The sequence below is a fragment of the Tachyglossus aculeatus genome, chromosome 5 (genome assembly GCF_015852505.1).
Source record: "Tachyglossus aculeatus isolate mTacAcu1 chromosome 5, mTacAcu1.pri, whole genome shotgun sequence".
In the NCBI taxonomy this organism is placed as follows: domain Eukaryota; kingdom Metazoa; phylum Chordata; class Mammalia; order Monotremata; family Tachyglossidae; genus Tachyglossus; species Tachyglossus aculeatus.
Window position 1 is genome coordinate 33,098,904 of NC_052070.1, and position 27,201 is coordinate 33,126,104.

At 45.7% G+C, this 27,201-nt stretch overlaps 1 protein-coding gene across 1 annotated transcript in view; it reads left to right on the top strand.

Annotated features, from left to right (window-relative positions):
• THOC1 (THO complex 1) overlaps nt 1-27,201 on the top strand; it is a 59,923-nt gene that overhangs the window by 15,190 nt on the left and 17,532 nt on the right. The window contains exons 4-12 of the mRNA XM_038747223.1: nt 6,379-6,445; nt 9,619-9,737; nt 10,378-10,426; nt 11,204-11,299; nt 13,756-13,838; nt 14,929-15,002; nt 15,924-16,032; nt 18,713-18,844; nt 21,193-21,293. Of these exons, the coding sequence (XP_038603151.1) occupies nt 6,379-6,445; nt 9,619-9,737; nt 10,378-10,426; nt 11,204-11,299; nt 13,756-13,838; nt 14,929-15,002; nt 15,924-16,032; nt 18,713-18,844; nt 21,193-21,293 (830 nt within the window). The remainder of the gene's footprint in view (nt 1-6,378; nt 6,446-9,618; nt 9,738-10,377; nt 10,427-11,203; nt 11,300-13,755; nt 13,839-14,928; nt 15,003-15,923; nt 16,033-18,712; nt 18,845-21,192; nt 21,294-27,201) is intronic.

Sequence of the window (27,201 nt, forward strand, 5' to 3'; positions counted from 1 at the left end):
GTAAGCGCTCAATAAATGCGATTGATTGATTGATTGATTGATTGATTGAAGAAGCGTGGCTCAGTGGAAAGAGCCCAGGATTTGGAGTCAGAGGTCATGGGTCCGAATGCCTGCTCCGCCAGCTGTCAGCTGTGTAACTTTGGGCAAGTCAGTTCACTTCTCTGGGCCTCAAGTTCCCTCATCTGTAAAATGGGGATTAAGACTGTGAGCCCCCCATGGGACAATCTGATCACCTTGTAACCTCCCCAGTGCTTAGAACAGTGCTTTGCACATAGTAAGTGCTTAACAAATGCTATTATTATTATTATTATTATTATTATTATAATTATCATCCTCTCTGCCTCAGTTCCCTCATCTGTAAAATGGGGATTAAGGCTGTGAGCCCCATGTGGGACAGGGACTGTGTCCAACCTGATTAGCTGGTATCTGTTATTATTATTACCTGGTAGGCCTGATGGCGCATGCACATAATAATAATAGTAATTATGGTATTTGTGAAGCGCTTACTATGTATCAGGCACTGTAATAAGCCCCGGGGTAGATACAAGCCAGTCCGGTTGGACACTGTCCGTGTCCCAAGTGGGGCTCACAGTCTCAATCTCCATTTTCCAGATGAGGGAACTGAGGCCCAGAGAAGTGAAGTGGCTTGCCCAAGATCACACAGCAGACGAGTGGCGGAGCCGGGATTGGAACCCATGACCTTCTGACTCCGGGCCCGTGCTCTACCCGGTTCACCACAATGCTTCCCATTTGTGTCCTCCAGCCAACTAAATTGTAAAAATGTAGGAAAATAGAGAACCAACCATACAGGCCATGGTGCTGAGAGGATGGAGGTGAAGAATGGGTAACTCCCCCCTTCTTAACTGTGCAAGCAGAAGGGTGTGAGGGTTAAAAGAAGAGCGTCTAGAGCGTGGACCTTAGAGGACCTGATTTCCAATCTTGGCTTCGCCACTCGTCTGCTGCGTGACCTTGGGCAAGTCACTTCCTTCTCTGTGCCTCAGTCACCTCATCTGTAAAGCAGGGATTAAGACTGAGAGCCCCTTGTGGGACATGGACTGTGTGTAAAATCTGCTTAACTTGGATCTACCCCAGCGCTTAGTACAGTGCCTGACACACAGTAAATACTTAACAGATACCATTAGCAACAGCAAAAGGATAACAGCTCTGTGTTGTTGTATTAGCTAGCCAACTGCAGTGCTTGAATTAGGACAGCAGAGGCTTGCCTAATAATAAAAATAATAATAATAATAATAATGGTATTTGTTAAGCGCTTACTATGACAGACTGAGCCCCCTCCTTCCTCTCCCCCTCCTCCCTATCCCCATCCCCCCTGCCTTATCTCCTTCCCCTCCCCACAGCACCTGTATATATGTTTGTACGTGTTTATTACTGTATTTTATTTGTGCATGTTTATTCTAATTATTTTATTTTGTTAATATGTTTTGTTTTGTTCTCTGTCTCCCCCTTTTAGACTGTGAGCCCACCGTTGGGTAGGGACCGTCTCTAGATGTTGCCAACTTGGACTTCCCAAGCGCTTAGTACAGTGCTCTGCACGCAGTAAGCGCTCAATAAATATAATTGAATGAATGTGTGTGAAGCACCGTTCTAAGCACTGGGGGGGATAAAAGGTGATCAGGTTGTCCCACGTGGGGCTCCCAGTCTTCATCCCCGTTTTACAGGTGAGATAACTGAGGCACAGAGAAGTGAAGTGACTTGCCCAAAGTCACACAGCTGACAAGCGGTGGAGCCAGGATTAGAACCCATGACCTCTGACTCCCAAGCCCGGGCTCTTTCCACTGAGCCACGCTGCTTCTGCTACCCGTTTCCACCTTCTCCCTCCCTCACTGACTAGACCTCATTTGGCTTGGGTTGTTCCGAAGTAAAGGTCTCCATCACTCCATTTTCCCCTCCATCTCTACCAAGAAGCAGCATGGAGAAGCAGCATGGCTCAGTGGAAAGAGCCCGGGCTTTGGAGTCAGAGGTCCTGGGTTCAAATCCCGGCTCCGCCAATTGTCAGCTGTGTGACTTTGGGCAAGTCATTTCACTTCTCTGCGCCTCAGTTCCCTCATCTGTAAAATGGGGATTAAGACTGTGAGCCCCCCTGTGGGACAACCTGATCACCTTGTAACCTCCCCGGCGCTTGGAACAGTGCTTTGCATAGTAAGTGCTTAATAAATGCCATCATTATTACCAAGAAAGAGTGCAAAATTAGAAGTATGCCAATTTAAATGTTCCCACTCCCCTAGCTTGGTAGAGAGAGCCATAATGGTTCAAAACTAGTGCAGTTTTCCCAAACTGGACACTGGTACTACCAGATTTTTTTTTTTAAGCCCCTGTTCACCTCCCTAGCCGCCTAAGCAGAGGGACTGAGAAATCCCCCGTCGGTTTAAGATCTGGGAGGCCTTCCCAGACTGAGCCCCTTCCTTCCTCTCCCCCTCGTCCCCTTCTCCATCCCCCCCATCTTACCTCCTTCCCTTCCCCACAGCACCTGTATATATGTATATATGTTTGTACATATTTATTACTCTATTTATTTTACTTGTACATAGCTATTCTATGTATTTTATTTTGTTAGTATGTTTGGTTTTGTTCTCTGTCTCCCCCTTCTAGACCGTGAGCCCACTGTTGGGTAGGGACCGTCTCTATATGTTGCCAGCTTGTACTTCCCAAGCGCTTAGTACAGTGCTCTGCACACAGTAAGCGCTCAGTAAATACGATTGATTGATTGATTTAATTGATTGACACTGTCCTTGAAGTCCTCCAGCCTCCCCTTTGCCCCTGCTTTATCGGTGGGGGTGGAAGAGAAGCAGCGTGGCCTAGTGGATAGAGCCCGGGCCCGGGAGTCAGAAGGTCAAGAGTTCTAATCCCGGCTCCACCCCTTGTCTGCTTGGTGACCTTGGGCAAGTCACTTCACTTTTCTGTGCCTCGGTTACCTCAGCTGTAAAAATGGGGATCGAGTCTGTGAGCCCCACGTGGGACAGGGATGTGTCCAACCCAGTTTGCTTGTATCCACCCCAGCGCCTAGTTCAGTGCCTGGCACATAGTAAGTGCTTTACTAAATGCCATCATTATTACTATTATTAATTATTACTAAGAGATAAGGATAAGGGCATCAACCACTCTATTGGGTCGGGGCCACCATTGTCCTGCCCTCACTCTAGAGCAACCAAACTGGGTCACTTCCAACACACCCCCATGGGCCCCACCCGAGACGCAGTGTGGCCTAGTGGATAGAGCCCCGGCCGGGGATTCAGAGAGACCTGGGTTCTAATCCCGACTGCCACGTGTCTGCTGTGTGACCTTGGGCAAGTCACCTCTGCCTGTCAACCTGCACATCAGGCAAAAACTCCTCACTCTCGGCTTCAAGGCTGTCCATCCCCTCACCTCCTCCTACCTCACCTCCCTTCTCTCCTTCTCCAGCCCAGCCTGCACCTTCCGCTCCTCTGCTGCTAACCTCCTCACTGTACCTTGTTCTTGCCTGTCCCGCCGTCAATCCCCAGCCCACGTCATCCCCCGGGCCTGGAATGGCCTCCCTCCACACATCCTCCAAGCTAGCTCTCATCCTCCCTTCAAAGCCATACTGAGAGCTCACCTCCTCCAAGAGGCCTTCCCAGACTGAGCCCCCTTTTTCCTCTCCCCCTCCCCACCCCCGCCCTACCTCCTTTCCCTCCCTATAGCACCCGTATATTCATTCATTCAGTCGTATTTGTTGAGCGCTTACTGTGTGCAGAGCACTGTACTAAGCGCTTGGAAAGTACAAGCTGGCAACATCTAGAGACGGTCCCTACCTGACAACGGGCTCACAGTCTAGAAGGGGGAGACAGAGAACAAAACAAAACATGTGGACAGGTGTCATCAGAATAAATAGAAATAAAGCTAGATGCTCCTCCTCCCCATCCCCCCACCCTACCTCCTTCCCCTCCCCACAGCACCTGTATATATGTTTGTACAGATTTATTACTCTCTATATTTTACTTGTACATATTTACCATTCTATTTATTTTGTTAAGGATTTACCGGTATTTCAACTTTCAAAAACCACAAACGTAGTGATCAGTGAGACATTTACCTTCAAGAAAGTTTTCCACGAAACCTTCTCATAGCACTGCACGGGGTTTCGGAAGTATATATGTTTGTACAGATTTATTTTACTTGTACATATTTACTATTCTATTTATTCAGTCGTATTTATTGAGCGCTTACTGTGTGCAGAGCACTGTACTAAGTGCCTGGAAAGTGCAAGTTGGTAACATCTAGAGACGGTCCCTATCCAGTAGCAGGCTCACAGTCTAAAAGGGGGAGACAGACAACAAAACAACACATATTAACAAAATAAAATAAGTAGAACAGTAAATACATAAATATGTTAATGATGTGCATTTAGCTGTAATTCTGTTTGTTCTGACGACTTGACATCTGTCCACGTGTTTTGTTGTCTGTCTCCCCCTTCTAGACTGTGAGCCCGTTGTTGGGTAGGGACCGTCTCTATATGTTGCCAACTTGTACTTTCCAAGGGCTCAGTACAGTGCTCTGCACACAGTAAGCTCTCAATAAATACGATATGAATGAATGAATTTATCTGGACCTCAGTTACCTCATCTGTAAAACGGAGGTTAAGACCGTGAGCCCCAGGTGGGACAGGGACTGTGTCCAAACCAATTTGCCTGCACTTAGCACGGTGCCCGGCACCTAGTAAATGCTTAACAAACACCACAATTTTGATGATTATTCTGTTGGGATTTGGCAGAGCTTGACAGAGTAGCCAGCCGCCCTCAACACTGCCGTTTATTCATCCCGCTCCTTGTCCCTGGTTCTTTTTGTCCTTGTCCCTCTTACCTCTTTCTGACCAATCACTGAACCCAGTTATCAGGTCAGGGAATGGAACTAGGGAATCTGTAGCACTAATACATATTTATTACTCTATTTATTTATTTATTTATTTATTTTATTTGTACATATCTATTCTATTTATTTTATTTTGTTAGTATGTTTGGTTTTGTTCTCTGTCTCCCCCTTTTAGACTGTGAGCCCACTGTTGGGTAGGGACTGTCTCTATATGTTGCCAATTTGTACTTCCCAAGCGCTTAGTCCAGTGCTCTGCACATAGTAAGCGCTCAATAAATACGATTGATGATGATGATGATGATAATACCGGCAAATGGTCCAGAACCCAAGGATGGGGGGAGGAACCGAAGCTGTTGATGATGCGAGAAGCCTGGGAAGGAGAGTCGTGGGCCAAAGGGGACCCCCAAAACTAAGCCACGCTCTTCATTAGGTGAGCAATCAATCGAGCTTATTTATTGAGCACTTGCTGCGTGCTGAGCCCTGTACTGAGCGCCTGAGAGAATATAATATGACAGTATAACGGACACATTCTCTGGCCACAGTACGCTTACAGTCTCGAGGAGAGGGGTGAGATCCGAACGCCATCAGTTGGGCCGCTTCTGAGAAGTCACAGCTGCTCCGAAAATGCAGTCTCATTCATTCGTTCATTCAGTTGTATTCATTGAGCGCTTATTATTTGCAAAGCACTGCACTAAGCGCTTGGGAGAGTACAGTATAACAGCACAGACAGACACATTCCCTGTCCACAACAAGCCCACAATCGAGAGGACACCAGTCTAGAGGTGCATGAGAGAGCATGGTGGGGCAAGGGCCTCCATTGGTTCTTGTGACTTTCTCCAGGTCTTAGGTGATTGACTGTGGCATGGGATTCAAAGAAATACCCACCAGTGAGAAGCTACAATAAAGATTTGCAAATTTCAACTTTTCCACCGTGTTCAAAAAGGTAAAGAAGCCATTCAGGAAGAGCGGAGAAACTGAGTAGAGCTAGAGATATGCGTCTCTTCTGTAAGCTTCGTAAATTTTTAAATAGCGCAGATATTGATACGTTGGCTCATATCAATCAATCAATCGTATTTATTGAGCGCTTACTATGTGCAGAGCACTGTACTAAGCGCTTGGGAAGTACAAATTGGCAACACATAGAGACAGTCCCTACCCAACAGTGGGCTCACAGTCTAAAAGGGGGAGACAGAGAACAGAACCAAACATACCAACAAAATAAAATAAATAGGATAGAAATGTACAAGTAAAATAAATAAATAAATAAATAAATAGAGCAATAAATATGTACAACCATATATTGTACATATTGGCTCATATATAAACATTATAAATTTATAAATAGCGGGGATATTGGTGAGTTGGCTGAGAAATTTCCCCTGCTTCCGTCGGAAGATTAAAAGCCTTATGATTCCTGCGGGGCTTTGTTCAAAGACAATCAAGACTAGATGCCTCTCAAAGTCCCATGGTGTATTTGACTTGAAGCAGTTATTTCTTGTCACTAATTTTTCCCTTTTTTGTGTGTGTGAACAGATAAACCAAGCGTCTTGTGAAAATGTTTTGGCCATTATCTCCCTTGCTATCGGTGGAGTCACTGAAGGTAAATATTTCTCAAGAAGCCCTCTAATCCAAGAAGTGGATTTCCCGTGTGAACATCTTTTTAACATTCGCCATCTGCATTTTTAGTTCTTTAGGTGAAGGCATTTTCCTTCTTGAATTGGATGATTTCTAAGAAAAAAAACACCTTCAGCCAAAAAGGCGAATGAAATGTGTGAACTTAAGCAGGACTCTATTTCTGCTCTTAAAAACCTGAAATTGAGTTCCTCGTTTTGCAGACTTACCGCTTTTGCCGAAGCATTATTGAAGAATGATAATCGGTTTCAGAATGCGTGTAGGGTTGGGGACAGCAGGGAGGTGATGACGAAGTCTCCCGTCCTAAACAACGGATGAGCCTCGGGCCAGTCGTGAAGATTTTGGGACTGAAAATCCGCGTGGATGGAGTTGATTACAGGGCCGGTGGGGCTGTGCCAATCTCAACCCTCCCTCTCCGCGTTGACAGTGGGTTCCTTCTTCAAGCAAGATGACGGACCGGGGCGTAGCTCAGACCCAGTTTATGACCCATCTCTTTTAGACTGTGAGCCCACTGTTGGGTAGGGACCGTCTCTATATGTTGCCAACTTGTACTTCCCAAGCGCTTAGTCCAGTGCTCTGCACGCAGTAAGCGCCCAACAAATACGATTGATTGATTGATCTCTAACCCGTGACCACAGCCCTATGCCTCAGCGCCCTGTAAGCATAATAATACTTGCGGTATTTAAGCGCTTACGATGTGCCAGGCGCTGTACTAACTGCTGGGGTAGCTACAGGCAAATTGGGGTGGACGTAGTCCCTGTCACACATGAGGTAACGGAGACACAGAGAAATGAAGCGACTTGTGAAAGTCACACAGCCGGCAAGTGGCGGAGCCGGATTAGAACCCACAACCTGCTACCCCCCCAGGCCCAAGTTCTACGCGCTCCACCGTGCTGCTTCTCTGTAGACCATTCATTCATTCAATCGTATTTATTGAGCGCTTACTGTGTGCAGAGCACTGTACTAAGCGCTTGGGAAGTACAAGTTGGCAATCAATCGTATTTATTGAGCGCTCACTGCGTGCAGAGCACTGTACCAAGCGCTTGGGAAGTACAAGTTCCCAAGCAACATATAGAGATAGTCCCTACCCAAAAGCGCAAACGGTCGCCAGGATAGCCACCTCAGTCACCGCCGTGGTCTTCGCTGCCCACTTTAGCTGGCTGTTTTCATTCATTCCTTCATTCAGTCGTATTTATTGAGCCTTACTGGGTGCAGAGCACTGTACTAAGCGCTTGGGAAGTACAAGTCGGCAACATATAGAGACGGTCCCTACCCAACAACGGGCTCACAGTCTAGAAGGGGGAGACAGACAAGAAGATAAAACACGGAGACAGGTGTCAAAATCGTCAGAGCAAATAGAATTGAAGCTATATGCACGTCATTAACAAAATAGAATAGTAAATATGTATAAGTAAAATAAATAGAGTAATAAATCTGTACAAACATATATACAGGTGCTTTGGGGAGGGGAAGGAGGTAGGGCGGGGGGGACGGGGAGGAGAGGAAAAAGGGGGCTGAGTCAAGATTCCTCTTTCAGGCTCCGTGCTAAGCTCCCAAAGTGGTTCCTCAGTCAGAAACCAGTGGCGTTTCCCTGCTTCTGGCTTGTTTGCCCTCCTTCTCCTCTCCCCACCCTTCAACTGCTGTGATGTTCATCCATCCATATTTTTCAGGCTTTTTTTTTAAAAAAGGTATTAAGCGATTACTCTGAGCTAAGCACTGTACTAAGCACTCGAGTAGTTTACAAGTCCTGAGTGCTGTACCGAACCGTAAAGCTCGTTGTGGGCAGGGAATGTGTACCAACTCTGTTGTCTCTTACTCTTCCAAGTACTTAGTACAGTGCTCTCCACACACTGAGCGCTCAACAAATACCCCTGATCGATTGATGCACTGTCAGGCTTCGATGTGGAGGGGAAAGGTGAAGATGGGTTGGTAAAAGCCAGAGGTGTGGTAAGGTGTAGGGAATGGAGCACGGGCCTGGGTTTGGGTTCTAATCCCGGCTCCGCCACTTGTCTGCTGCGTGGCCTTGGACAAGTCACTCTGTGCCTCAGTTATCTCATCTGTAAAATGGGGGTGAAGACTGTGAGCCCTACACGGGACTGGGACTGCGTCCCACGCGATATGCTTGTATACACCCCAGCGCTTAGTACGGTGCCTGGCACATAGTAAGCACTTAACAAATACCGTAATAATTAGTAATTGTTATTAAAGTATTGTGGGGTTAATCCTATTTGCACTTAGCCCCCTGAGGTAATGCCCAGACTCGCTTTCGGAAGAATTTCTTGACCGTCAAAGTGCTAAAATACTGGGGCAGGTTACCAAGCAGGAGGTGGTTCAGTTGTCCTTTATCTGGCAGCAGGGGTCTAGGCTAGTTGACCTCTCTCTTACGTTCCAATTCTCCCATTCTGTTCTTTTCTCATTAGTTCTACGGCGATCTGTCAGTAGAATTGGGGGTTTTTTTGGTAGAATTGGAAAAGAAAAGAAACACATCCCGTCTACAGAAAACATCATTTAGCATTTCACAAATTTTCAAAGTGCTTGGTATCCATTAACTATGGCAATTGTGTTTTTCTGTGGGTAACGTTGCTAGTTATTTGCAGAAGGTAAGAGGCTTAATAACCGGCTCGAGCCTCTAGATGCACTGTTGGCCTAAAGGAAGTACTGTAGAAAATGCTCATTTTTCCTTCATTGCTAATTTTTAGTAGTAGTAGTAGAATTTAGAACGCTGCCCCCCCCCCATATTTTAAATGAGGATTTTCTGGATTGTTCTCTTTCTTGACTCTTAAAATGGCGCTTTGTTTGGAACCTTTTTTTGACACGTTAAGCAGATACAGTTGGGAAGCAGCATGGCTCAGTGGAAAGAGCATGGGCTTTGGAGTCAGAGGTCATGGGTTCAAATCCCGGCTCCGCCACTTATCAGCTGTGTGACTTTGAGCAAGTCACTTAACTTCTCTGGGCCTCAGTTCCCTCATCTGTAAAATGGGGATTAAGACTGTGAGCCCCCAGTGGGACAACCTCATCTCCTTGTAACCTCCCCAGCGCTCAGAACAGTGCTTTGCACATAGTAAGCGCTTAATAAATGCTATCATTGTTATTATTATTATTATTTTAACCAATAGGTGCAATATCTCCTTCTTTTCAAAGGTATTTGCACAGCCTCCACACCCTTTGTGCTCCTGGGAGATGTTTTGGATTGCCTTCCTTTGGATCAGTGTGACACAATCTTCACCTTCGTGGAAAAAAATGTTGCTACCTGGAAATCGGTGAATTTCTTTTTCCTTAAGTTCTCCCCTCGTCCCCCAACAGATATTTGTCTTTTTTTTTTTTGAGCAGTCTGATTATCATTCACAAGAATGCCTTTCGTTTTTTTACTACTCCTGTAAGCTTAAAGCTCACCAGTTACAGAAAAAAATGCCTCATTCAATTAATGGTATTTATTGAGTACTTACTGTGTGCAGAGAACTGTGCTGTGCACTTAGGAGAGGACGATATAAGGAAGTCGGTAGAGACATCACTTTCCTCTTGGCTTTCTCTTGGGACTCTCGGATCTCACGGGAGAAAGTTCCCGAAGAGACCCTAGGATCTCCACAGGAAGAGGTATTTCAGGAGTCTGAGGTATCCGGAAACAGTACTTTTGAAAATGGGGACCTGCTTCTGTCCGCTGCAAAGCAGGCTGAAGGGAAAGGCCTGAGGAAAATAAAGTATTAGATGCTCAGTGGATGCGCTTGGCATCCCCGTTGGAGGGTAGCTCTCTCCGCTCTTTTCCACAAAAAGCCAGGCTGATGGGGAGATATGACAGACCTGTAAACAGAATAATTATAAAAATGAATTGAAGAAGCGGAGCGGGTCCCTGAAGGTTTTCTTAAGTTGTAGTGCTGCATTTACCTTTTTTTTTTTTTCCAGAATACCTTTTATTCCGCCGGAAAGAACTATTTACTCCGCATGTGCAATGGTAGGATGTTGGACAGTGGGCTATCTGGAGCGTGAATTTTGATGTTTTGAAATTCAGCCAAGAATAATTAGCTGACCTACAAGAACTAATTCCGACTAAAGCCAAGGAAGTTCAAGAATAAAATAGCAAAATCGATCAATACATCAGTGGCATTTATTGAGCGCTTACAGTGTGCGGAGCACTACTAAGCATTTGGGAGAGTACAGTATAACAGTATAACAAAGTTGGTAGTCACATTCCTTGCCCACAGTGAGCTAGGATTTCACCTACCCTTTTTCAGGCACTAATTTATCATGTTGACTGCCCCTCAGTTTCCATCCATGAAGGAGAAAAAACAGTTGATCCGGATATGTGAAAGCTAAATCTCTAATCCACCACACAGACCGTGGGAGTGAATTGTGTATTGTGGTCATCAGCTGTTGGCCTGCCGTGTGCTGAATTTAATGGTGTAATTATTTCACTAGATGTAGTGCTGTCTCTTCCGGGGGACTAGTTGAAATAAGGCGATTAAAACTTGGCTTTTACTGCTCCGAAAAGAGAGCGATCCTAAGCAAGTTAGATAATCCCAATCTGATCACCAGCTGGGTGAATAGATGAGGTTAAAATGACTCATTAAAATGAGTTCCGGGAGTCTTTAAATGGCATCAGAAACATCTTCTTATAAGGGCCAAGAGTCTGATTCCTTAACAAATCTATCACCATCAGAGAATTTCACCTCGAGTAGAAAAAGCAGAAGATGGTTTTATCAATGTTTCCCTTTTCTTTTCACATGCTTAGATCTCCTACGGCGACTGTCCAAGTCCCAGAATACTGTTTTCTGTGGAAGAATTCAGCTCTTCTTGGCCAGGCTTTTCCCTTTGTCAGAGAAATCAGGTGAGCTGGTCAGATGCTGCATCTAGCTTTACTTCTATTTATGCTGATGACGACACCTGTCCACATGTTTTCATTTGTTGTCTGTCTCCCCCTTCTAGACTGTGAGCCCGTTGTCGGGTAGGAACCTTCTCTATATGTTGCCAACTTGTACTTCCCAAGCGCTTAGTACAGTGCTCTGCAGTAAGCGCTCAATAAATGCGATTGAATGAATGAATAAGCACTGAGCCCGTTACAACTGTGCTATGGATTAAAGGCTTCCAGACAGATGATCACGACTCATTAAGGGTAATCATGCAGGGATGGTAGAAAACGATCATTCTCCTTGATTCTAGAGGAACAGGAGGATTAATTTGACCCAGAGTAGTGTTCTGGTTTATAATTATGGAGCTCAAAAGTTTATCAGCAGTGTGGCCTAATAATAATAACGATGATGATGGCATTTGTTAAGCGCTTACTATGTGCCAAGCACTGTTCTAAGCACTGGGGGAGATACAAGTTTATCAGGTTTGTCCCATATGAGGCTCACAGTCTTCATCCCCATTTTACAGATGAGGTCACACTGAGGCCCAGAGGAGTGAAATGGCTTGCCCAAAGTCACACAGCTGACAAGTGGCGGAGGTGGGATTAGAACCCACGACCTTTGACTGCCAAGCATGGGCTCTTGCCACTAAGCTTCGCTGCTTCTCTAATGGATAGAACACAGGCCTGAGAGACCCCAGAGGGTCCTGGGTTCTAGTCCAACCCTGCCACTTGTCTGCTGTGTCACCTTGGGTGAGTCATTTTACTATTCCATGCTTCGGGTAACTGATCTGTAAATTGGGGATTAAAACTGTAAGCCCCATGTGGGAAATGGACTGTGTCCAACCCGATTAACCCAGCGTTGGAATTGGAACCCAGGTCCTTCTGACGCCCATGCTCTATCCTCTGGGCCACACTGCTTCTCTTGTAAATTTTAAATTGCTAAAGTGCCCTCTTGTTTGCTGCACGACTTTTTCATTCTACTGTGTTTCATCTCCCAAGCTAGTTGTACTTCAGTATAAAGCGGTTAATTCAGCCTTAAAAAGAATGGAGCCAAAGATTCCAGAAACAGAAATTTAAGGATGGTGAACAGATAGATTTGAGAAAATGCCATCTCTCTGGTAAAAGCATTTCAAAAAATCTTCCATATACACGTCCTAGCTTTATTTCCAGCTCACTGAGAAATTAACAGCGTGATATTTTACCTAATATCGGTTTTAAAAAATAATAATTCAGTTCAGTTGAATTTGTCGAGTGCTTACTTTGTGCAGAGCACTGTAGTAAGCGCTTGGGAGAGATCAACAGCAAACAGATACTTTCCCTGCCCACAACAAGCTTGCAGTCTAGAGGAGGAGATGGACATAAATAAATGCGTACATAAAAAAATTGCAGAACTGTTCATAAGTGCTGTGGGGCTGGGAGGGGATTGAAAAAAGGGAGCAAGTCAGGGCGGCGCAGTGGGAGTTGGAGGAGAGGAAGGGGGAACTTGGTCAGGGAAGGCCTCCTGGGGGAGGTGTGCCTTCAGTAAGGCTTGGAAGGCGGGGAGAGTAATCGTCTGTCGGATTTGAGGAAGGAAGAGGCCAGAGGGAAGACAGGAGCGAGGGCTCGGTGGCGAGATAGACGAGATGAAGGTCCAGTGAGAAGGTTAGCACCGGAGGATCGAAGTGTGCGGGCTGGGTTGTGGTAAGAGAGTAGCGAGGTGAGGTGAGAGGGGGCAAGGGAATTGACTGCTTTGAAGACAGTGGTGACGAGTTTTTGTTGGATGCAGGGGTGGATGGGCAACCACTGGAGCTTCTTAAGGAGTGGGGAAACACGTCCTGAACGTTTTTATAGAAAAATGATCCAGGCAGCAGAATGAACTATGGACTGGAGTGGGGAAAGACAAGGAGGCTGGGAGGTCAGCAAGGAGGCTGATACAGTAATCGAGGTAGGAGAGGATAAGTGATTGTGTTAACATGGTAGCAGTTTGGACGGAGAAGGAAGGGCAGATTTTAGCGATGTTGTGAAGGTGGTACTGACAGGATTTAGTGAGGGACTGAATATACAACTCATATACGTCACTCTGAGTGCCTTGATTTTCACAACACATTCAGTGCTTGGCACATAGTAAGCGCTTAACAGATGCCATCATTATTATTTGGTCACACTGAAAAGCTTTGAGGTCTAGTGGGAAGAACGTGGGCCAGGATATCAGAGGGTGGTTTCTAATCTCTGACACTTACTTGGGCAATTTACTTAACTTCTCTGGGCCTCAGTTCCAATATCTGCCAAATGGGGATTCAATAACTGTTCTCCCACCTTCTTAGACTGTGAACCCCAAATGGGACATGATTATTTTGTATCTACCCCAGTGCTTAGTCCAGTGTTTGGCACATAGTTCCTAAATATTTTCTTGGTTTTGTGGTTTTTATTTTATCAGCCATTTGCTTTCTTTACAGGTCTTAATTTGCAGAGCCAGTTTAATCTGGAAAATATCACTGTTTTTAATACCAATGAGCAAGAGAGTACCTTGGGCCAGAAGGTAAGAGGATAAGAATGCAGTATGGCTCTAAGAGTGTGAATATCAAGTAGATTATTTACTCCTAGGTACTCCTTTGTCTCATTTTCACGTTTAGTGACAAAGTGTTTCTAGTTTGATTATGGAATCCTTAGTGGGCTGGAACATTAATCGGCAGGGGACGGGAGGTGATGAGATTTAGTAGAAAGCTTGGAATGTGAATTATTGGATAAAAGAGATTTCAACCCTCAGCAAGAATTTGGAGAGTTATTTCAAATTCTGATTCATTTGGAATTATTTTCCATTTGAAAAGGTTTGTGCTGGGAAGAAGCTGATAGAGCAAACAACTTTCCTACAGTTACTTAGTAAACTGAGAGGGAATGGGAAAGATTCTGAATCAGAGCAAATTCCTCTGCCTTAAATGTATACGGTTCAGAGTGAGAGCATATTTTAGCATCCGCATTTATTTTACTGCCGGATTATAAAAAGAGTCCGGCCCCAAAACTGAAAAAAATCAAATAAGCCAGGGATGAAAAACTTTCAAGCCCAAATAAAATTTCAGAAAGAAATGGGGAAATTGTGCATATCTAAGAGGATCTAAGTAAAGAATAGCGTTTATAGGGGAACAGAGCTTAGGGATACATATTAAAAGGTTTTACTGTGTGATCAAAAGTATAGTCCAAAAAAAGGTTTTCTTCCGTGTGTGAAATTCATCTTTTTAGGTCCCGTGTAGAAGTAGTGTGCTCGCAGATGGTGATTAGCCATAGTATCATGGCACCAGATGCCACAGGTTGAAATTATCACCAGACCCCTGATTCTGCTGCTCCTGGGAGAAGCTTTGACTCATGGGGTATCCTATATGTTCTAGCGCTGTGATGAACCCCCCGCCTGTAACCCACCTCCCCCTGGAATGGGAAGGGTCATCATGGCAGCACCTTCTGTGAATTGTACTTTCCAAGCGCTTAGTACAGTGCTCGGCACACAGAAAGCGCTCAATAAACACGATAGAATGAATGAACTTCTAGGAACTTTCAATAGGATCGTCCTTAGGGGACCATTCTAATGACAGCCATGTAACTGGAAATCTTATCCTCTGTTTTCCCTTCCCTCCTAGCACATTGAGGATAAAGAGGAAGGGATGGAAGTAGAAGAAGGTGAAATGGGGGATGACGAAGTTCCCACAAATTGGTAAGGTTGGAGTTTTCACTCAGTCGGTGCACTTGGGAAGAGTCTAGTGAGTTGGTCGACTCCATCCCTGCCCTTGAGGAGGCTCCACGATTTTCTGGAACTCCATGATAACTTGGACCAGAAGCAATGAAAGCTCAAGTAGCGCAATGAGGAAGCTGGGGAATCTCATCAGTTATTAACACCATGTAAATGCAAATGTCAGTCATTTAAATGCTGACAGTACAGTGGCTGGCACATAGTGAGCGCTTACCAAATACCTTTAAAAAAAAGAAAGGATTGCTTTGCGAGGGAGGCATCGGCCACCTCCCGGTAATCCGGCACAGAGGACACCCTCCGTCGCCATAGCTAGTTGGCCCGGCACCCTGGCAAGTGTCAGTCAGTCAGTCGTATTTATTGAGCCCTCCCATGTGCAGCGCACGTGTACTAAGCGCTTGGGAGAGTAGAGTATAACAGACTCATCCCCTGCCCATAACGAGATTACAGTCTAGAGGGGAAAGCAGATATTATTAGAAAGAAATAATGTTAAAGAGCTGTACGTAAATGCTGTGATGCTCTGACTCCAAAGCCCGGGCTCGTTCCACTGAGCCATGCTACATATCTGCGCGTAGCTGTGTGGCTGGGCGGCAACAGCAACAGAGGCCTGGGCCGGCAGTTGAAATGAAATGAAGACAGCTTGTTGTGGGCAAGGATTGTCACTGTTTATTGTTGTATTGTACTTTCCCAAGCGCTTAGTACAGTTCTCTGCACATAGTGAGGGCTTAATAAGTGCTACTGAATGAATGAATGAAAGAGCGGTGGGTGGGGGTTGAGGCAGAGGTTGGAAGACGATTTCCATGCACTGCCTTGACTTTCATTTGCCAAAAGCTCCGAGGAAAAGTGAATTCTTTCTGAATAAACTGCTTTTTTTTTTTATCCTCTCAGCTCCATTCCAATAGATTACAACCTTTATAGAAAATTCTGGTCCCTTCAAGATTACTTCCGAAACCCCGTGCAGTGCTACGAGAAGGTTTCGTGGAAAACTTTCCTGAAGGTAAATGTCTCAATCAATCAATCAATCGTATTTATTGAGCACTTACTGTGTGCAGAGCACTGTACTAAGCGCTTGGGAAGTACAAGTTGGCAACATATATTGATCGTTGATCACTACTTTTGTGGTTTTTGAAAGTTGAAATACCGGTAAATCCTTAACAAAATAAATAGAACGGTAAATACGTACAAGTAAAATATAGAGAGTAATAAATCTGTACAAACATATATACAGGTGCTGTGGGGAGGGGAAGGAGGTAGGGCGGGGGGATGGGGAGGAGGAGCATCTAGCTTTATTTCTATTTATTCTGATGACACCTGTCCACATGTTTTGTTTTGTTGTCTGTGTCCCCCTTCTAGACTGTGAGCCTGTTGATGGGTAGGGACCGTCTCTAGATGTTGCCAACTTGTACTTTCCAAGCGCTTAGTACAGTGCTCTGCACACAGTGAGCGCTCAATAAATACGATTGAATGAATGAATGAATGAACACTAATTTTAGGGGATGACCTTGCTCTGATTTAGTCGTATTTATTGAGCGCTTGTTGTGAGGAGAGCACCGTACTAAGCACTAGGGAGAGTACAGTATAACAATAAACAGACACATTCTTCGCCCACATTGTATAATTTAGAGACAAGCCTTCAATCTAGAGGCTAGACAAGATTTAGACTTGGGTTTTTCTCTTGCGGTTCTGGACCGAGGTCTCCTTTTGCTACTTTACTACTTCATCATCAATCGTATTTATTGAGCGCTTACTGTGTGCAGAGCACTGTACTAAGCGCTTGGGAAGTACAAGTTGTTACCAACTTGTACTACTTTAAGCTTCACTACTATTACTATGCAGAAGCAGCGTGGCTTAGTGGAGAGAACACAGGCTTGGGAGTCAGAGGTCCTGGGTTCTAATCCCAGCTCCGCCACTTGTCAGCTGTGTGACTTTGGGCAAGTCGCTTCACTTCTCCGGGCCTCAGTGTCCTCATCTGTAAAATGGGGATTAAGACTGTGAGCCCACGTGGGACAACCTGATCACCTTGTATCTACCCCAGCGCTTAGAACAGTGCTTGGCAACATAGTAAGCACTTAACCAGTACTACCATTATTATTGGCATTTCAATCGGGCTTCCCTTTGCCCAGCCTTTTCTCGGAAGGTTTCTGCAGGATGCGGAGAAGGACAGTTGGGTTTGGACATGTTAGCTTTCCCGTGTTCCAGAGGGGACCAGACTGCGACTCCAGAGTTACGTGTGTTTCTCTCTCGTTCCGCAGCCAAACGGGTCTTGCATTTGTGCCATTCCGTTGAGAAGCAGCATGGCATAATGGAGAGCGCATGAGCCTGGGAATCAGAAGGACATGGGTTCTAATCCCGGCTCTGCCCCTTGCCTGCTGGGTGACCTTGGACCAGTCACTTAGCTTCTCCGTGCCTCAGTTACCTCTTCTGTAAAATGGGGATTGAGACCGTGAGCCCCACGTGGGACAGGGACTGTGTCCAACCCGATTTGCTTGTATCCACCCCGGGGCTTAGTACGGTGCCTGGTTTATAGTAAGTGCTTTACAAATACCACATTTATTAGTATTACTGTATTGCCTTTTTTTATCGTGTTAAGTATTCACCATGTGTCAAACCCTGTTAGAAGCAGTAGGGAGGTTGAGGTTAGGTTGGGCACGGTTCCCGTCCCGTGAGGCGCTCATAGTCTAAGTTGGAGGGAGAAGAGGTATGAACTGAGGCCCAGAGAAGTTAAGTAAATTGCCCAAGGTCACAAAGCAAGCAAGTGGCAGCGCCAGGATTAGAACCCAAGTCCTCTGACTCTGTTCTTTCCACTAGGCCATACCGTTGCCGTGGCAGGAGGCAGTGTGCTGCTGTCTTCTCTCCTCTAGACTGTAAGCTCGTTGTGGGGAGGGACTGCTTATTGTGTTGTCTGGTACACTCCCAAGCACTTAGTACAGTGCTCTGCATGCAGAAAGCACTCAATAAGTATGCTTGAATGAATGAATGAATGTTCCCGCCCCAGGGCTCTCGCCTGGCCTCCGCACTGGTCCCGGATGTTTCGGACTCACCACCACCGCTGTCTGCCTCCCCTCCCACCTCAGAAAACCTGATTTCCTCCTCCCCCTGCCCCTCACCTCCATTCCCCCCACCCTCCCGGAGCGCCTGCTCACCCGTCCAAAAAAAATCCCTTTATTCAGATCCGTAGCTCTCAGCCACATCATGTTTTTGAATCGCGGCACTTCAATTCAATGAAGCTTGGCCGGCCCTGCTATATACGAACACGATTTCAGTCTTTCTCCCAAAAGCCATTTCTAAATTTAATTTCCTTGTTTAGTTCTTTAAATGGGAGAACTGCCTTCTCCCATTCCAGCGCAGTCTGACAGTAGCCCTCACAATACCAGCAATGCCACACTCCTCTAAATTGATGATTCAAGTCTCGGTAATACATTCTTAAATTGGACGTGATTTGTAGGCACTGTTCTTTGACTTTGAAAGTGATTATCTTTTCCTTCGTGGAGAAGGATTTCTTTCTTCTACCCTTCAAATACGGAGCAAACTGATGTAAAATTAAAATTCCTTTTCTATGCTACAATTTCCTGTTCTTGGTCTGATATGATGAAATAATGTATGAAGCCGGGAGCTTCGTATTTCTAAATCGAGAGTAATACCAAGGGGTGATTTGTCCTTCTGTCTTTCCTTTGCAGTATTCGGAAGAGGTCTTAGCCGTTTTTAGAAGTTACAAACTGGATGATACTCAGGCCTCAAGAAAGAAGTTGGAAGAGTTGAAAGCGGGAGGGGAACATGTATATTTTGCAAAATTCCTAACAAGTGAAAAGGTATCACAGTATTCCCTTTCCCAGTATTGTAGCTGGCAGAGTCTTACTTACTGTTCATTCCCACGGCCCCTCCTGGCTGAGGAGGCCGTGTTAGGGTAGCCTAAAGATGGAGAAGGAAAACCTAGAAGTTTTGGAAGGGTGGCTTACTCCTGGGTACCCCCCCTTGCAGGGTCAGGACTGGTTGGCATCGGTGGCAACCCCTGGTCTGCTGGTTCCACGTAGGGCATGGCCAATCCCTAGGGCAGGAGAGGATTGGCAAAAGGAGGCGGGCACCGGCCGGGCATCCGAGCCCACGTTCAAGTGGCAATTTGGGCTAATTTTGGTCAGACGAAGCACGCTTGCCGGGAAGTGAAATGTTGCGGGCGAACCCTTCTTCCAGAAACTTCTGTATTCTCTTCGCCTCATCTGTAAAATGGGGATTAAGACTGTGAGCCCCACGCGGGACAACCTGATCACCTTGTATCCTCCCCAGCTCTTAGAACACTGCTTTGCACATAGTAAGCACTTAACAAATGCCATCATTATTATTATTATTATTATTATTCTCTGGGCCTCATCTGTAAAGAGCCGTGTGACTTTGGGCAGTGCTTTGCACATAGTAAGCACTTAACAAATGCCATTATTATTATTATTATTATTATTATCATTATTATTATCATTATCTGGGCCTCATCTGTAAAAAGCCGTGTGACTTTGGGCAAGTCACTTCACTTCTCTGGGCCTCATCTGTAAAATGGGGATGAAGACTGTGAGCCCCACGCGGGACAACTTGATCACCTTGTATCCTCCCCAGCACTTAGAACAGTGCTTTGCACATAGTAAGCACTTAACAAATGCCATTATTATTATTATTATTATTATTATTATTATCATCATTATTCTCTGGGCCTCATCTGTAAAAAGCCGTGTGACTTTGGGCAAGTCAGTTCACTTCTCTGGGCCTCATCTGTAAAATGGGGATGAAGACTGTGAGCCCCACGCGGGACAACCTGATCACCTTGTATCCTCCCCAGCGCTTAGAACAGTGCTTGGCACATAGTAAGCACTTAACAAATGACATTATTATTATTATTATTATTATTATTATTATTATTATTAAAAGTTCCTCTCCCCGGTCCCGGACCTGGACTAGCTGAATATGACCATTACACTCGCCAAGGCCAGCTCAATTGAGAGGCTTTCCTCTACGAATTGAAAAGCCGATCCCAAGTGATTTGTCAACCACCTCATCTTCGTATTTAAACCTACAGCTTCTTCTTCCTCCCTGTGAATTTCAGGAAAAGCTTTGTAAATATTAGTGGCGAGTGCAGGCTCTACCGTTATCCTTCACAAATAGTTTTCCAATCAGTTTGGGAGAAGTAATGCACATTGTGCCCTACTTAGAAGCAGCTTTGTTACCACAGTCCCTTGGGTTTTATATGTGCCCCTACATTGTTCCCAGTGAAGGGCTAAGCCTTCTCCAGACAAATTATTTTGATTCTGTCATGTTCTCAGTCATCAACAAATGTGATTTTTTAAATTGAAATAATACAAAGAGGCCATCTATAATTTGTTCATTTCCCTCTAAAGCATATGACGCCTCTTCTGTTTTCCACTGCACTTGATGCTATCAGTAAAGCGTTACATCACATCCCATAGTTTTGAAACCTTAGGGAATAGGGAAAAGGCTATTTCCCAAACAGATTCTTCTGTAGTGTATCATTTAGCTCATCTTGCTTCAAGTGAGCACTGTGTGCCATAATAATAATCGTTTACATTTAATTTAACAATAATAGGGGAGAAGCAGCACGGCCTAGTGAAGAGAGCCCGGGCCTGGAAATCCAGAGGACCATGGTTCTAATCCTGGCTTTGCCAATTACTTGCTGTGACCTATAGGAAGTCACTTTTCTTTGCCTCAGTTTCCTCAGCTGTCAGATGGGGATTATCCATTCTCCTACTTAGACTGTGAACCCAATGCGGGTTGGGGACTATGTCCGACCTAATTAATTTGAACCTATCCCAGTGCTTTGAACAGTGTTGGACACATAGTAAGCGCTTAACAAATACCATTAAAAAGAAAAAGAAACAGAAAATTTCTTAAGCACTTACTGTGTGCTGAGAGCTTAGATAGGTACGTGCTATCGGACACGGTCCACGATCTCATCCCATTTTTCATTTGAAGAAAACAAGGCCCAGAGAATGAAATGACCCTACCGTAGAGGCCCAGTCCGTCAGTGACAGAAATGAGTCTCAAACCGGGTTTTTCCTTGATTCCCAGTCCTGTAGTCTTTCCATTTGGTTTGAAATGTAGTAATACTGAGCTAAATGAGCATTGTCTTTTCTTTTTCCTCCTCTGTGCTTTTTTTAAGCTGATGGATTTACAGCTCAGCGACAGTAATTTCCGTCGTCACATCTTGCTGCAGTATCTCATTTTGTTTCAGTACCTTAAGGGGCAGGTCAAATTCAAAAGGTAAGATAAATGTATATATTTAATTACATATATAAGTGTATTGTATATCATTGTCTTTGGCGTGTGGAGAAGATGCCACTGACAGACAGTTTCACTGTCGGGGTGTGGAGGTTAGCGTAGGTACGTGTAAGTGTGCCCATTTCCATCAGAAAAGGCCAATTCAGGGTCCACAGTCCCGACCACACCAAGCCCACACAAAACCTCTTCATTGTTATGTTATCATTTTGTAGTTGTAGGTGTGTGGTTTCATTTTCCTTTCCTAGTGTCTCCACCATTGTGAGGCTTCTGCTCAATCAGCTTGGGTAGAGCGGGGAGGGCCTGGGAGTAGGAAGGACCTGGGTTCTAATCCTGCCTCCATCACTAGTCTGCTGTGTGATCTTGGGCAAGTCGCTGAATTTATCTGTGCCTCAGTTAATCTCATCTGTAAAGTGGGGATTAAGACTGTGAGCCCCATGTGGAACATGAACTGTGTCCAACCTGATTCTTAAATTCATTCATTCGCATTTGTTGAGCGCTTACTGTGTGCAGAGCACTGTACTAAGCGCTTGGGAAGTACAGGTTGGCAACATATAGAGACGGTCCCTACCCAGCAACGGGCTCACAGTCTAGAACAGGGAGACAGACAACAAAACAAAACATGTGGACAGACGTCAAGTCATCAGAATAAACAGAAGTAAAGCTAGATGCAGCATCTTAAATCTACCTCCAGCGCTTAGTACAGTGTCTGGCGTATAGTAGTTCTTAACAATACCATTAAAAGAAGTTTCTCATTTCTTAATTATAATGATCTGTCTGTGGGCTGCCCGCATTCAGCTAGGATTCAAGCGCTTAGTACAGTGCTCTGCACACAGTAAGCTCTTAATAAATACAAATGAATGAATGAATGAATGAATGAATTCAGCACCCTCTGAACAGCCATTAAATTGTGCACCAGTGAGAACTTCGTTTTAGAAAATCAGGCTTTTTCAGAAGGCCTAAACTTGGTCTAGAAACTTGCCTTTTCCACTGTATAATGTTCATTAAAAGTGTCCTCTGGTGCTTGTCTCAAGATGAGAAGCGGCATGGCTTAGGGGAAAGAGCCCGGGCTTGGGAGTCAGAGGTCATGGGTTCTAATCCTGGCTCCGCCACTTATCAGCTGTGTGACTTGGGGCAAGTCACCTAACTTCTCTGTGCCTCAGTGACCTCATCTGTAAAATGGGGATGGAGACTGTGAGCCCCACGTGGGACAACCTGATGACCTTGCATCTACCCCAGCTCTGAGAACGGTGCCTAGCACATAGTAAGCGCTTCACAAATATCATTTTTTTTTATTCCAAGATGAGTTGTGGGGTTTTTTTTTCCCCTTATCTTGTAATAATAGGCATGGAAAAGGAATTTCAGGCAAAAGTACCACCTGGACATTCTGGCCAAACTCTCAAGTAACTGCACATCTAACTAGGAGTAGGCCAAGAAAGGGAAGATCAGAAGGACTGGACTCGGGGATTACTGGTAGTCTTTTCTCCACCCTTGGAAGGTTGAACCTGAAGCACAGTGAGAACAGCGTGGAGAGTTTGTCCACATATTCTGAATCGCTAACTGCCGCAAAGCAAGTATAGATATCCCAGTGGCCCACTAAGGGCAGAGTTTTTTAAGTGGTGGTCCTTTTGTTCAAGAACGAAAATGTTCTTTACTAGGGGTTGGCGGCCTGTTCATGCGGAGAACCACAGAACACAAAACCTTTGGACGATTAGCGTTCAAAGAGCGAATCAAACAATTTCAGCAGAGGAGTCACCGGCCAGAGGAGAGAAAAATGATGGGGAGAGAAAAGGAAAGGAGGGAGGGAGGAAAGAAAGAAGGAAGGGGAAAAGGAGAGAAGAGGAGAGGAGAAGGAAGGAAGGAAAGAGGAAAGAAGGAAGGAAGAACTTGTTCCTTGTTCAGTGGGGAAGGTGAAGAACAGATATCAGTGTCCCTTCCCCTCCCTCTTCCTGGGTCACTACCGCTGCTCTGGATTACTCTATTTATTTATTTATTTATTACTCTATTTATTTTACTTGTACATATTCTATTTATTTTATTTTGTTAATACGTTTTGTTTTGTTCTCTGTCTCCCCCTTCTAGACTGTGAGCCCACTGTTGGGTAGGGACCGTCTCTAGATGTTGCCAACTTGTACTTCCCAAGCGCTTAGTACAGTGCTCTGCACACAGTAAGCGCTCAGTAAATACGATTGAATGAATGAATGAACTTAACAGTGGTATTTGTTAAGTGTTTTCTATGCGCCAGGCACTGTACAAAACACTGGAGTGCGAGCCCGCTGTTGGGTAGGGACCGTCTCTATATGTTGCCAACTTGGACTTCCCAAGCTCTTAGTACAGTGCTCTGCACACAGTAAGCGCTCAATAAATACGATTGAATGAATGAATGAGTGGATACAAACAAATCGGTTGGATGTAGTCCCTGTCCCACGTGGGGCTCACAGTCTGAATCCCCATTTTAGAGATGAGGTCACCGAGGCACAGAGAAGAGAAGCGACTTGCACGAGGCCGAGGGGCGGACCCGAGGTTAGGACCCATGAGCTTCTGACACTCGGGCCTGTGCTCTGTCGGCTACGCCGGGAATGGTTGCGTGCTCCGGGGTATTTAGGGAGCGGGGTGATGGTCCTCCCACTGCACTTGACTGCCCTGCCTCTTGCTCACCCCTACTGCACTAGGGTGTGCAACGCCCACCACCCACGGAGAGGTCGTGCCCACCTCTTCCCTCCCAGCCTGACCGTTTGACCTTAGCACGGCTGCTTCAGTCATCTCCCAAGCGCTTAGTACAGTGCTCTGCATATAGTAAGCGCTCAATAAATATGATTGATGATGATGATGATGATGTACATATTTATTACTCTATTTATTTTACTTGTCCATACCTATTCTATTTATTTTGTTAGTATGTTTGGTTTTGTTCCCTGTCTCCCCCTTTTCGACTGTGAGCCCACTGTTGGGTAGGGACTGTCTCTGTATGTTGCCGATTTGTACTTCCCAAGCGCTTAGTACAGTGCTCTGCACACAGTAAGCGCTCAATAAATATGATTGATGATGATGATGATCTCGGGCCGCTGCGTAAGAGGAGGGCAAGAACAGCTCCAAATTCCTGCCCAGACATTCAGATGAGGACAGTGGGAACTTCACCGTTCACCGTTCTCCGAGCCGGGGCCTAGTTCTGCCACAGAGCCTGACGCAGGGGAACCATTTCGGCTCAAAGATGCAGCCGAGCCGTTTCCTGTCTAAAAAGGGAGAAGGGGAGGGGGTCGTGGCATCACCTGTGTGCCAAATCTGCCCACCGAATTCATTCAGTCGGATTTGTTAAGCGTTTACTGCGTTGTGCTGATCACTGTACTAAGAGCTTGGACTCCAGATGGACTCCACTGCCCGGGAGCCACATGAAGAGCCAGGTGTGACTGAGGAGCTTCTAGCTCCGTGCTCGGGAACCAGAGCCAAAGTGTCGCCATTTTCAACAGCAGCACCTACTGCATCCGCAATACTGTATTTTCATGATGTCGACAAAGAAGTTAAAGAGCATGAAAACAGATGCAGATAATAAACCCAGGCGCATGAATCACTAGGGGACAGCTGTTATTTTAAAATGTGATCAATCACAGTAGAGCCATAACTGCAAAGAGGCGAATGAGGCAAGTCAGGTTGGCCCCGACTCTCCTTACGTACCTCGCGTGCCGAGTGTCGTCTTACCCTTGAAGAGGAAGCCCCCTTCACAAATAACCGTCAATTCCTTAAGTAATAAATAATGTAGCTTTACAGCAGAAACAATGCATTGGCTCTAATGTGGCATGCAGCTTGCCAGAAAATCGGAGAGCAGGGATTTGGCTACACGCTGTTACCGCTGCACCTAATCACGGCCCCTGCACCCTCCGTAGTTTGGTTGCTGGGGGGTTTATTCAGTCAATCCAGCAAGCAAACAAATCAGTCACTGGTACATATTCAGCAATTACTCCGTGCAGAACATTGTCCTAAGCACTCGAGACTCACCGTACCTCGTTCTCGCCTGTCCCGCCATCGACCCCCGGCCCATGTCATCCCCCGGGCCTGGAATGCCCTCCCTCTGCCCACCCGGCAAGCTAGCTCTCTTCCTCCCTTCAAGGCCCTACTGAGAGCTCACCTCCTCCAGGAGGCCTTCCCACACTGAGCCCCTTCCCTCCTCTCCCCCTTGTCCCCCTCTCCATCCCCCCCATCTTACCTCCTTCCCTTCCCCACAGCACCTGTATAGATGTATATATGTTTATACATATTTATTACTCTATTTATTTTACTTGTACCTATCTATTCTATTTATTTTATTTTGTTAGTATGTTTGGTTTTGTTCTCTGTCTCCCCCTTTTAGACTGTGAGCCCACTGTTGGGCAGGGACTGTCTCTATATGTTGCCAATTTGTACTTCCCAAGCGCTTAGTACGGTGCTCTGCACACAGTAAGCGCTCAATCAATACGATTGATGATGATGATGATGATGAGAGAGAGTACAAGACACAGGAATTGGTGGACTCCTTTTTACCGGATGGGAAGTTGTGCGCTTCCGGCCTTCCAAGGAGAAGCAGCGTGGCTCAGTGGAAAGAGCCCGGGCTTTGGAGTCAAGAGTTCATGGGTTCAAATCCCGGCTCCGCCAATTGTCAGCTGTGTGACTTTGGGCAAGTCACTTCACTTCTCTGAGCCTCATCTGGAAAATGGGGATTAAGATTGTGAGCCCCACGTGGGACAACCCGATCACCTTGTAACCTCCCCAGCTCTTAGAACAGTGCTTTGCACATAGTAAGCGCTTAATAAATGCCGTTATTATTATTATTTATTATTATTATTCCAAAGTTGCCTCCCTTGCTGCCTCAGGGAGACCAGTGCGTGTGGCACTGCCACCATTCTAGAATCTGACTTAGCACGTGGCAGGCTTGCTCCTTGGAGGTGGGCACTGGAGAACAGGGAGCCCTCCACCTATCTCCGGCTCCACCACAAGTCAGCTGTGTGACCTTGGGCAAGTCACTTAACTTCTCTGAGCCTCAGTTCCCTCATCTGTAAAAATGGGGATTAAGACTGTGAGCCCCACGTGGGACAACTTGATCACATCGTATCCCCCCCACCGCTTAGAACAGTGCTTTGCGCATAGTAAGCGCTTAACAAATGCCATCGTTATTATTATTATTGTCCTAGTTCCCATCATTTGCACAACTGGATCAAAATTCCGGGATCCCCAAAGCCTTTTTTTTTTTTTTAAACTGGCGGCATCCTACACTCACTCTTTCACCTGTTTTAGTGGCCTGTCTCCCTTTGCGGTACAAGAGTAGGAAAAAGCAAATCATTGTATAGACAGAGTACATAATCTGATGCGTACACGTGTGGTAAGGGTCGTTGATGGGGCGGTTAAGGCCCGAGGCGGTGGGAGTGAGTTGGGGAAGGCCTCCTGAGGGAGGAGGTGGGCTTTCAGGATGGCTTGGAAGTCGGGAAGAGATGTGGCCTGGCACATTTGAATGGAGAGGGGGTTTAGGTAAGGGGAAAGAACGTGACCAATGGGCGGGAAACCAAAGTGAGAGAGGGATACGGTAAGATGGTTAGCTTTAGAAGAGTGGAGAAAGGGGTTGCCTAGGGAGAGCTGGAGGAGAGTAGCAACAAAAGATGCTTTAAGTAATTAATAAGCAGTGTTGAATAGTGGATAGAGCACAGACCTGAGAGTCAGAAGGTCATGGGTTCTAGTTCCGGCTTTGCCACTTGTCTGCCGTGTGACCTTGGGAAAGTCGCTTCACTCTTCTGTACCTCAGTTACCTCATCTGGAAAACGGGGAGTGAGACTCTGAGCCCCACATGGGACAGGGACTGTGTCCAGCTTGGTTTGCTTTTATCCACCCTAGTGCTTAGTATAGTGCCTGGCACATAGTAAGCGCTTAA